This window comes from Triticum dicoccoides, chromosome 4A (assembly GCF_002162155.2).
Source record: "Triticum dicoccoides isolate Atlit2015 ecotype Zavitan chromosome 4A, WEW_v2.0, whole genome shotgun sequence".
Classification (NCBI taxonomy): domain Eukaryota; kingdom Viridiplantae; phylum Streptophyta; class Magnoliopsida; order Poales; family Poaceae; genus Triticum; species Triticum dicoccoides.
This window is the reverse complement of record NC_041386.1, coordinates 402,310,845-402,322,618: the sequence shown is the minus strand read 5'-3', so window position 1 is coordinate 402,322,618 and position 11,774 is coordinate 402,310,845. Positions and strand designations below refer to the sequence as shown.

The 11,774-nt window shown below is 46.1% G+C and overlaps 1 protein-coding gene across 4 annotated transcripts; it reads right to left on the bottom strand.

Moving 5' to 3' along the window:
* Positions 1-7,684: 7,684 nt before the first annotated feature.
* LOC119288933 lies at positions 7,685-11,324 on the bottom strand. Of its 4 annotated transcripts, none has more exons than XM_037568404.1 (5): positions 10,838-11,324; positions 9,690-9,890; positions 9,169-9,198; positions 8,539-8,594; positions 7,685-8,050 (listed from the first exon to the last, which is right to left on the bottom strand). In XM_037568404.1, exons 1-5 carry the CDS (start codon positions 11,042-11,044, stop codon positions 7,987-7,989), a joined length of 558 nt encoding a protein of 185 aa, XP_037424301.1. In that variant the 5' UTR covers positions 11,045-11,324; the 3' UTR covers positions 7,685-7,986. The 4 variants fall into 4 exon arrangements, 3 of the variants coding, with proteins under 3 accessions (XP_037424301.1, XP_037424300.1, XP_037424302.1); XM_037568403.1 differs by having other exon boundaries at positions 9,180-9,198; XM_037568405.1 differs by lacking the exon at positions 9,169-9,198.
* Between the last annotated feature and the right edge of the window lie 450 nt (positions 11,325-11,774).

The window sequence follows — 11,774 nt, the reverse complement described above, 5'->3', positions numbered from 1 at the left end:
GTTGGTTCAAGAATCACATGTGTGTCCTTAGGTAAATTTCTAGGTCCCATGCACGAAATGGGAATGAAATTCTAACATCTCGGCATCATGGCTCACGCAAGAACATTGAGAAACTTGGTTTTAAAATTCTTGTAAATCCAAAACATGCCTGAAAATCATGAAACTTGGCATGGTGTCATGTTATGGTACAACCGTGCTATGGTAAAAAAATTGGCCGAATAGGAACAAGTTTTGGTATAAGCTTCTTGCAAACCGGAGCTTCTCTCAAGAAGGCAGGTGGTTCTGAGAGCGAATGTATCACCTTTGAGGGCAAAACAATGTACGCCGCCCCTTGAGTTTCTTTATAGAGGCAACATAGAGCTACATGAGTGCCCTGTTTAATTTTGAAATTTTCCAGGTTCGTTTGGACTTTTTTATACATTAATTGAGTTTTTGGTCATTTAATGTGCATAATTTAAATTTGAACTACAAGCACATGCTTCCATGCACCAAAGTTGGTTGAAAAATCACATGTGTGTCCTCGGGTGAATTTCTAGGTCCCATGCAAGAAATGGGAATGAAATTCAAACATCTGTGCATCGTGGCTTGGCCGAGAACATTGAGAAACTTGGTTTTAAAATTCTTGTAAATCCAAAACATGCCTGAAAATCATGAAACTTGGCATGGTGTCATGTCATGGTACTACCATGTTTTGGTTAAATTTGGCAGAATAGGAACAAGTTTTGGTATAATTTTCTTGCAAACCAGAGCTTCTTTCAGGAAGGCCTTTGTGTGCCTAATTCAAATTTGAAATAGAAGCACATGCTCCAGTGCACCAAAGCTGGTTGAAAATCACATGTGTGTCCTCGGGTAAATTTCTAGGTCCCATGCAAGAAATGGGAATGAAATTCAAACAACTGGGCGTCGTGGCTCGGCTGGAAACATTGAGAAACTTGGTTTTTTAATTCCTGTAAATCCAAAACATGCATGAAAACAAGAAAACTTGGCTTGGTGTCATGACATGGCACCAACAGGTTGTGGTAATTTTGCTATCCGATTTGCGAAGGCACATACATTAACAATCAGCAAAGTCATTTTGGAACAAGTGTTGTCACGTTACAATCAGAAAAACAAGTATTATTCAAACCGTGGGCGTTCTATTTACCATTTACGTGCTGCCACGCGTCCCCTTTTATATTAGCTAGGAGGCGCCGTGCAGGGTAGCTATTTGAGTAAGGGAGGCGTGCGATCAGAACCCTACGCATGCTTATCGGGAGGAGAGCCCTTTAACCTCCATCTGTCGTCCACTTCAATCCCAAGGTCTCCATTAATGGCGCACGAGCCTCTGTTTAATGGTGTGGCTATGTCTCGCTCGACTGAGATTTAAGAGAGAAAAAAGAAAATCTGGAAAGAAAATTTTGCAAGGATCTTGATGTATGATCCGACGGGCCTATATAGCATCTACTGCGACTTATAGCAAGACTGATGAATATAATAAGGACGATGAGAGTGAATAATAATTGTCTTACATAATTATGAAGATAATTTAAAAAGCCACATGCGGCTACGCCGGAAATACACAAGGGCAAAAGAAGAAGGAAGATGCATAGAACGATCTGGCTCGCTGACCTCCACTTTCTTTATGCGCTGCAGGTCGTTGAGACTAGTTCTCGCGGCGAGCGGTGATGATCTCTTTCGTCAGTTTCATGTCCTTAATACGCTGCGTTGCAGCATCCTTAGATTCCTCCACCAGCCTTTTGCGCTTGATGCGGAGTATAGCATTCTCATCGATAAGTTGCTTGATGATGACGCCCGTCCTCTACAACAAGGCATCGGTCTTCTTCGCCTGCTTCGTCCTTCTAGCGATCTTCCCCCTCAGTAGGTCGTGCTCGGCCCGGAGCTTCGCATTGCCCTCCCCTAGTTGCTGGATGACGCTGGTAGCCTCGTCCTGCAACCTCGCCCAGCCGGAGATCTGATCCATCTGGCTATGGACAATCGCATGCATGCGCCTGTAAGAGTCCTCGCCTGCACGCGAGAAATTTTCCCAAGCCGCCGCGGCGCGGTGGGACCTCCGTGATGCTCCGACGGTGCGACGGGACATCTCTGATGCTTCCGCGGCGCGGCCAGACCAGTCTGCTACATCGACAGCGTGGCGGGACCTCTGTGCTACATCGGCGGCGCGGCGAGACCTCTGTGTTGCTACTGCTGCGCGGCTGGACATGTCGGCTGCTTTCACAGCGAGATGGGACATCTCTCATGCTTCCTCTTCCATGCTTGCCTCTCCCTGGTGGAAATCTCTCGACCCGGAACTGACGTTGGCCATGGTAGACACAAGGGAACGATGCTGAATGACTTGATTGTTTTTTGTGGATGTGGAGTTGAGGAGGAATGTGCAGTCATCTTGTCATAGTAGTATTTATAATCGAGTAGTACTAATACGCTCCTAAGTGGGAAACCATTTAGGTTGTGATCGGTGTGAATAGGTTTGGAATGTGATGAGGCGCAAGCTCAAAATTTATTGTCGGTTCTAGTTTCAAAGTGCGGCACTATTCTCGGATGGTGTAACGTGGGCACTTGTTCTCGGCCATGGGGTAGAATATGCCATGGTACTTCTTTTTCTACTGCTGTGTACGTGCAATAACTAGCACTGTCGGATACATATTTTACAGTTCTTGGGGTGTTTGACAGGAATAGCCTCGCGGCGAGCTATAGGCTAGTCTTTTTTTTCACACACATTACATCGACACATATCATCTTTCTCCCACTTTCCCACACACACCTATCTCTCGGGACTTCTCGCACGCACCATCTCTTGCTCCCTAGGTCGATGCCACCCACATACACTTGTACTCTGAGTTTAGTGCGTTATACAGGAAGATAAGAGGTGCATGCACGCACTCGTCCTCTCTCACACATGCATCTATAGCTATGAATTGTAGTGTTCTCAACCATCCGATTGGCTCTATCATAGGTTTCACGTTGCTCCATGGCCTTGAGATTGATAAGTTTAAAACGCGGAGGCTAAGCTGGAGGCGCGACGTCTTGGTTAATGTGCGGGCCGCACACAGCACCAACACGACATGAGATTCGTCTGCCTGGTGCGTAGTCGGGAGGGTTGTCCAAGTATAGACACAACCAGGTCCGCCTTGGTATCTGTGCCTCAACTTATGCGCAGAGAAATTAGGAACGGAGGGACTACTACTAGTAGTAGTACTACTTTGATGTGTCACATCAACTCGCACAAGTATGCAACACTTCCTGAACAAACAAGCGTACAAGCTGTTATACTTCTTACCCAAAGGATCTTTATATCCAATAGACACAAAATATCAGTTTGACTGTTGGAAATTACTTGAACTGCTGATCTGATGTCGAGGTAATTGCTGCATCACCACCAAAACCCACCATCTCTTAAGCTGAAGTAGACCAAGCTAACCCCTATATTAGCATATTACTAAGATAAATAGAAGGAATTGTAGAATCATTTAGGACGTGAGCTTGTCAATCTAAATGTGGAGGGACACCAGCTTAGCCCTGGCTAGTAGCTTGGGTGGAACTGTGAAGAAGGTCAGATCCTGCACGGCGACGTCGCCGGGATCCTTGTTGCTTGTCACCACCATTTCCACCTTGACGGCGTCGGTCCTGCCTTTGGGCTCCCCCGGCGGGCAGTTCGCCCACAGCTTGGCCACGTAGTGCGGCAGTGGGGATGCCCCCACTCTAATGCAGACGACCGACAAGGCGATAGGCGTGACGATGTCGAGTATGCTGCCGACCAAGAAAAACACCCGGTCGTCCTCCTCCGCGAATAGCAAGAGGTGTGGCTCCGAAAGTGGCACTTGCAGCTAGAGCGCCTTGCTGTACTGCATCCTATGCACGGGCATGGGATGCATGGTGCTGATGTGGTGGGAGAGCACCGGCGGCGGCCCTTCATAGCCGCAGACCGGCCCGGGGCATTTTGCAAGGCACCAGTGGACACATGCTCAGGTGATTGGCGAGCTTGTGGTAGGTGACGTAGAGCCCATAGCCTTCGTGCGGGCACTCCACCCTCAGTGAGGAGAGGATGACGTCCACCGCCGTGCTCACACTTCTGGCACTGCCGCTGGTTCCCGGTGCGCTCTAAGCGGCAGCCCGCGCAGGCCAGGTGCCCTCCCTTGCACTGCACAAATCAATCGTCAGCACATGAATCAAGAAACTTGCACCTTGCTCAATCAGCCAAACGGACGAGGCTTATTCGAACCTCATACACTGGAGGCTTCATGGGGCAGAGGCACAAGGGGCAGTGGAGCAAGGTGAGGTCCATCGAGACCATGGAGAGCTCCATCGTCGGGTCCTGTTCTGTCTGCATGATCTCGCCCTCCTCGTGCACAACCATCTCTCTCTTTATTAGGGCCGAGGCATTACAAAGCTTTACCATCACATATTTCATACTAGTTCAAGCTGCATTAAATCAACACTTGCAAGTATCAAAAGGGGATTCACAGCATGCATGCATGCATGCGTTGTAATTAATGCATAGGTAAACGCAAATTATTGAAATATATCGAGGGCAGTGCTTTGGTGTGTCATGTCAACTCATACAAGACCTAGAAGTTTGATTCCTACAACGCCCTCTCCCACACGGACTGAGCTCCGGTGCCTTAACTGCACCTGCCTTTGGCTGCATGATAGGTGGGCCACCCACCTTATGGGCCCACCTATCATACATGCAAAGGCAGGAGCAGTAAGTCAATGAAGCTGTGTCCCTCCCTCGCCCATTAGCGTGGTGGCTGGCACGACTAGGAGAAGCTTTCATTCGCTACACACGCTCCCTCTCGCACGCGGTGGACTTGGATAAGTTCAATCGGTATCAGATGGCCAGAAGCATACTGTAGTACTCCTCCACTACAGTAGTACTCCATCATTGTTTGACTTCCCGAAGAGGCGAAGAGCCAGGCGTAGCCCGGACGCTCGTGTGGCAGTTTCATGTGTAGAGTAGTCTAAGATAGCATGTACCGTGACTGTAAGCTTAAAATCATTGGGGTCGGCTCCATGCTTTTTTTCATTAAAATAATCTTCTGGCCCTACCTGTCATCCTGGTGATTGTAGTTTGCATGCTCATCTTGTCAAGACAGGAATATATATTTTAATTTGTGGTGGGGTAAATGTTAGAGGTTGCAACAAATGGAGTATTGTACACTACGGGTCTTTCAGCCAAGTTTAGAGGCAGCCATGTGGGGCTAGTGCTATGATGTGTCGCGTCAACTCATACAACGAGGAGAGGTTTGATTTTACTACTACACGCCTTCTCCCTCACCCATGCGCACAGTGGCTCATAGACGAGGACATGCTTTTGCTTATTGTACTACAACAAGCTATCCCTCCCGCTCGCGGTGGACAGACATGCAATAGTGGAATCGATACTGTAGAAGCAGTAGAAGTAACATCATTGTTCATCTTCTCGAAGAGGGGAAGAGCCAAGCGTAACCAGAACATGGCAGTTGTGAACCTTGCCGTACTGCTCCAGCCCATGCACCCAGGCTACTCATTGCCTGCAACCCTCATCGGCCTCCATGGTGACGAACTCTTTCAAGCCCTGGTGGCCCTGCAGGGGCTGGAGGTCACGATGAAGAATGTGCACCTCGAGGTAGAGCTCGCCGTGCAGCGCCTCGCCATGCAAGAAACCGTTGACATGCACATCCACGTCTATGAGGAAATTGTCTACATAGGCCACTACAAGGCCAGCGAGGACAGAAAGACGTTGGCCTTCTTCCAGCAGCTGGAATCTTTGGACGCAATTGTTCACAAGCATGTTGACCTGGCCACGAAAGCCGCTGCTACTTAGGCACGGGCCGGCACCCTGAGTCGAGGAGGTGGACGTCGTCGATGGATGCATCTCTTCTTCTTGCCTCGTGTAACCAGCACTGCATCACCTCGTGGCCATAATGTTTTATTAGTATTGAAGTATATGGCATTTTTATTCCAGTCGTAACGTTTTCACTGTGAGGTGGGGCTGCAGTTGAGCAAACCGACCATCGGCAAATCCCCACCCCGCCCACCGAGCATCGGCTGAGTTTAGAATTAGAAGAGAGAAACGAGGGAGAAGAGCTAGCTGTAGCACGTATGATGTTGTCAGATGGTACTCGTTTTGATAGAATAGGAGTACTGAGCACTTGTACCTCTTTTTTTGAGGGAAAAAGTAGTCGTAAGTCTAGTACTACCACTAGTTGGGTGCGTGCGACCTATACCTGTCATCACTTTAGGTCTCCTTTTCGAATCGCAACTACGCTTCACCGTACATATTTTTTCACGCACTTATCCTCCTATATGTGCTCCTAGGCTATTTCCACGTGCTCCCTTTCGCCGACATGTGGGACATAGAGCATCTAGGTCATAGTGCATGCACGACTCGGAGCATATGCCAGGGTACTTTACATTTCAGACCTCACGAATTACATGCAAACCCCCCGCAGAAGAATAAATAAATTACTACATGAAACCAGATTATTTTTGTAGAAACCGGAGCACGTTCATTGAATTTTGGACATAACACGTTCATAAAAAACTACCGGACCTAAACTAGTCTAAGGGCCTCTTTGATTGCCAGGATACTGAAAACACGGGAATGGAAAAGTATGATGGCGATGAACCGAGACGAGGAGAACTCTAACTCAGTTAGAGGTTATAGTTAGATTCTAACCCTGAACTAACTCTAAACCAAAGAGGTGTATGGATGGCAGGGTTAGATTGACACTAAATGTTCTTTCTCAATCATTTGGCTACTTTGGACCCTATTTCCTGCCGGATTTGGTGTGGCCGGCTCTTGTGTGGCCTCCTCCCGCTCACAATTGACATAAATGGACCATCTTTACAAATCAAGCATGCAAAACATGATAAATTTTACTTTTTCCATACAATTGAGATATCCCACTTAAACATACAAGTCCTCAATTAAGCTTCACAAAAAAATACACTCCATGAAACAAAGCATGGGCTAACTCATCACGGAAGTCATTCACGATAGGGAGGTAGCTCGGAGCCCCTCACGCACCAGTGAGGAGCTCGTCATAGTCACTCTGGAGGAAGGCTCTGTAGAGCCCAAGCCCCGGGAACCACTCCGACGGTCTCGCTTGCGAGTTGAGGTTGACACCGGCATGGGTAGCAAGGCCACTTGCCGACGACTGCGAACCGAATCTTTGCACTACAAGAAATATGTCAGCTTGTGACCCTCACTATTGGCCACTGAAAGGTCATAGTTTTTCATTTGCGACTTTTTTGTGACCAAAAACAGAAGGTTAAAAGTTGGGGGTCATAAACAGAAATTAGTGACCTTCTTTGTGATATGTAAAAGGTCGCTGGTTCCACGACCAAATTTTTGGCCACTAGCAACCTCCTCAGGCCACGTAGGCACCAGTGTGGCAACCTAATGTGGCACAAGAATCAGCCCGGTCCAATTCGGCGTTTTACATGGGCCGAGCCCAACAATTCGGCCTTTTTAATGTATTTTTTCCTATTATTTTTGCTAGCTACGTGGGCTTGGGCGGCCTTTTTGCTTTCTGAGGTGCAGCCTTTTCACATTCTATATATTTTTTATTTTCGAGTTTTCTTTTTTTTGTTACATTCAATTTTTAGATTATTGTAGTCAACTGGATGCACATTGTTAGATTCTTCTAGGCACTAGGTCCCAAACATCAGGTTTTAATTTTTCACAACTTGTAACTCAATGATATACCAATCAGAGAACACATTTTAAATATATTCAAATAATATCCAAATCACCGATGTACCAATCAATTTTATTACATTCCACCAATCACAATATAACCATACAATATTACACCAATCACAATATAGCACTCTACAGATAAAACGCTCAACAAGTACAGGCACGTCTCCAACACCTTAGCACCTTCAACCTGCAAAACATCACATCCAGCCACATATTAACGATCAAATCAATTCACCCCTTGACGCCTTGGTAGGTGACGACGATGTGGTAGTGGTGGAAGCCGCCGCCGAGGCCGACGGTGCCTACGGTGTCCTCGTCGTCATCGAAGGCGATGACGACGGACGGGTGAGCTTCGAAGCAGGTGTGCTACAGGCCACATCAGCATATTTGAGCATTAATATTTCTGTATTACTACACAGCAACTAGTAGCAGAACTAGAAGAAACAGCCAAACTGAGTGTACACCAATATCATCAGGAACATGAGTATAACAAGCATCTTGCTTTACTGGGATAAAGTGAAACAGCAGAATTACTAGGATATAGTGACACAGCAACAATAAGATAACATATTATGTGCTACAGGCTGACATTTCCAAAGTGGCACATTTGATATGCTAAGGACTTGTTGATCTAATCCATGTTTTGTTTTACAAATTAGTTTTGCCATAAATTCAGCTAGTGTTCAAGTTATAAACAGTTTCTTTTTACTTGCCATCTTTGTTTCTTCTCTGTGACATTTAGTAGCACACAGGAGTATATCCTGCTGTGCCTATGCATTGCAAGAGCCCAACTAATAATAAATATTATTGCAAACCTAACATACTTGAACAGCTTGGTCAGGGCAAGAACAGACCTGATGAGCTCTAAAGTTGAACGAATGGTGAACGAGCCCGTGGAGAAGCAGAGCACCTGCATTTGATACAAACTGCTAATGATCAATGCAAACCAAATGCACTATTGACATTGTACAGAAATGGGTATTAGGATTCAGACAGTGTGAATGTGATACAGTAAAAAATTGCATGCTATGCACATCAAGTTAAAAGGCACAAGTTATATATTAGCCTCAAGCAGAGCAAGTGTACAACAAGTTGCTAAAAGAATGCTCAGTCTTGCCGTGGACTCACAATCCACATCCAACAGCCCACCATCTCGTATATACATCCAAACCATAAAATAGCAGTCAAACAGCAAGGTAGTGCAAAGAAATTAAGTAAACTATTGGCTATTAAGTAGTATACTCATGTGATGAATTTTATGGAATAATTAATCTATACTCTGCATCTACCAAAAGCAAATCTCCTTGAACAGGTTCTGATGCAAAACAATCCAAAGGCATCTAAATGAAAAAGGCAAAAGAATGGTGCTTCTGTTGCAGTGAATTGAAACCCAAAGCACTCCAAACCATAGCAGACTAAACTAACTAGCTCTAGGAGAACTAAAACGCTAGCTGCAAACAAGGAATGGAGGAATGGATGGTCACCGTTACTGAAGTTAATGCTTCAGGAGCCCGCTGGCGTGGTGGTCCAGGTGGTCGAGGAAGAATAGGAGCATTACTGCATAATCATCATGAAACAATAGTGATTGAGTAAATCATAAAGCAGAATAACAAAATCATAATTAATCTAAATCGACTCAGAATCAGATAGCATATGATGAGCATGTTTACATCTTTTACTAATCAAAGCACTTGCGCGCACACCGGCAAAACTCTCCACCCGCTCTGTCTTCACAGCGAAGGAAGCGAGCCATAGAAAATTTAGTACTAGGGGTTGCTTCAACTTCCATACTAAGAATGAATGTAATGTATCATGACAACTTTACCTAATCCTTGAAACAAGTATGCATATTATTACTTTTAATGCCTCTACGAGTCATGATCCCGACCTCCGGGTCAATATGTAACACATTTTGCAACTGATACTAGTTCAGAGCAACTCATTTTTAATAAAATATAGCGTCTTAACTCCTAGTTAGTTCCAGAACTGCCCAAATTTTACACACCTCATCTTCCTGAGGACACTGGACATCTCCTCTCTTCTTCTTCTTCGCCCTCTTGTGGGTACCCAACTTTTGCTTCGCCACCTTCCGGGCACGCTTGTCCTTGCCAACCTTGAGAAGCTCAGTGATACGCTTCTCATACGGGGCAAACCCAGCGACCTCCCTGATCAAGTTCCTCACAAAATGCACCCTCTTGGTACCTTTCTGCAAACCAAAATGGTAACCGATCAGAACAATGAGAATGAAAAACTTAAACAGGAGTAAACATCACAATAATATGAATTCTTACTACCACAAAGGATCTATTGCACATGAGAATGAAGGAATTGTCACATGTTCAACAAATTCAGAATCTAAACTGAATTTCGTCTACCAAATGAACTAGAACACCTCAAATCCAGTCTCCTAAGAGTATTTATTTATCTACACTACATAGTCAAAGCAACTTCTAAGGAAAGCCCAAAACATGATGCCCATGGGCATGTCATATACATATCTTGAAATGACCAGCTAAGCAAAGCAAGGTGAACATTATTAGCAAGATGAAATATTTCAGCGATTAACCAACTAGCTTTCCAGGATCACTCAAAAGGAAAGACACAAAATTCCTCCAATAGAAACGGACGCACACTTTAGATCCATGAAAACCAGCAGCAAGCCATGATCTACGGAAGACTCGCTGTTAGCCCATATCGAACCAAGCAAGCTACCACGCCACACAATCTACCAACAAGAAATCGAGCCTAATGCTGGAAACCCACACAGATCAACAGAATAGCATAGGCACAAGCACAACAGCACCAGCGTCATCTGTATGCAAGATGTGTCTCGGATATCAGCACAGGCATGAGCACAACAGCTCTGCAGGGCTTGATTTAACACATTGAGGAACATTATTGATTTAGCAAGTGTAGAATACCATTACAATGCTCAATTCAACTAACAGAATCATCCTGAGACGAGTTTATACGAACAATCGGGAAGACAAAGTGCAGCACCGCAAGTCGATCTACCATATCTATCAGTTGCATCTAATTAGGCACCCCGAAACCCTACCGGACGGACAATGGCCCGAAGGACGAGATAGCATGGCGTTGGGTTTCGGAACCTGAATGGGAAGGGATCGCGCATGATGGCAGTGGTTGTGTTACCTGCGCCTGCTTCGCCCTCACATACGGGGAATCCGTCGCCGGCGGCGCCCTGGGCGGCCGGGACCATCCGCCGCTGCTCACCGGCGGGGTGATGTGGTAGGAGCAGCAGCTGGCACTCAGGCGCAGGGTGAAGTGGCTCCTGGGGACGGCGAAGCCGTCGGGGGTGCCAGGGCTCCACCTCTCCGCCGTGGCTGGTGGTGGCGCCATCCCCCTCCCGCTAGTGGCGGCGCCGCCCTCGACGTGGCTTCTCAAAAGGATCTACGGAGAGGGAGGGGAAAGGATGCCTACGGTGGAGTGGAGGCTGCAGGAAGATGTGCCCGTCGGATCTAACCGGAAGAGATAGAGGAGGCCGGTGAGGTTGGGCGGCTCGCTTGATCTGCTAAGGGGGCGACTGAGTGGTGGAAGGGAGGGGCGGCGGAGGAGGAATCTAGATCGGGAAGGGGGCGGCGGCGAAGAGATGGGGATGAGGGAGGAAGGGGTCGACAGGGGGAGGGGTCGATCTGAGCTAGGGTTTGGGCTGCGGGTGGGGGTATCTCTTTTTCTTTCCTTTTTTTCTTTTTTTCTGTAGATAGATGGATGGATGGATGTGGGATGGAGTGATGGATGGATGGATGGACGCTATGTCATCGATCCGTGGACAGAGTTATGATTGGTTCAGAAAATCAGTGATGTAAAATAGTTTTCAAGTACTAAACATAGAGGGATTTTGTGAAGTAGCTATCACAAATATTTTGCAAAAGGGCACCACAAATTTTCACTAGAGTTAGACAACATTTTATGGATTAAGAGCAATTTGTATGCATTTTTCATATTTCTAGCTATTTTTAATAATGTTTTGAGTGGAAAAAATGTTTTTTTGTGAAGAACCTACCAAATAATTGTTCCAAAATTGCACCAAAACAATTTTCTAAAATATTAGGCCATATTTAATACACAA

Excerpts from the sequence above, each read along its gene's own strand:
- LOC119288933 (XM_037568403.1), bottom strand. The coding sequence starts at position 11,044 with ATGGCGCCACCACCAGCCACGGCGGAGAGGTGGAGCCCTGGCACCCCC. Across the intron at positions 9,891-10,837 it reads TGAGGGCGAAGCAGGCGCAG|AAAGGTACCAAGAGGGTGCA; the intron begins GTAACACAACCA and ends TTTGGTTTGCAG. Across the intron at positions 8,051-8,538 it reads TCAACTTTAGAGCTCATCAG|CACACCTGCTTCGAAGCTCA; the intron begins GTCTGTTCTTGC and ends TGTGGCCTGTAG.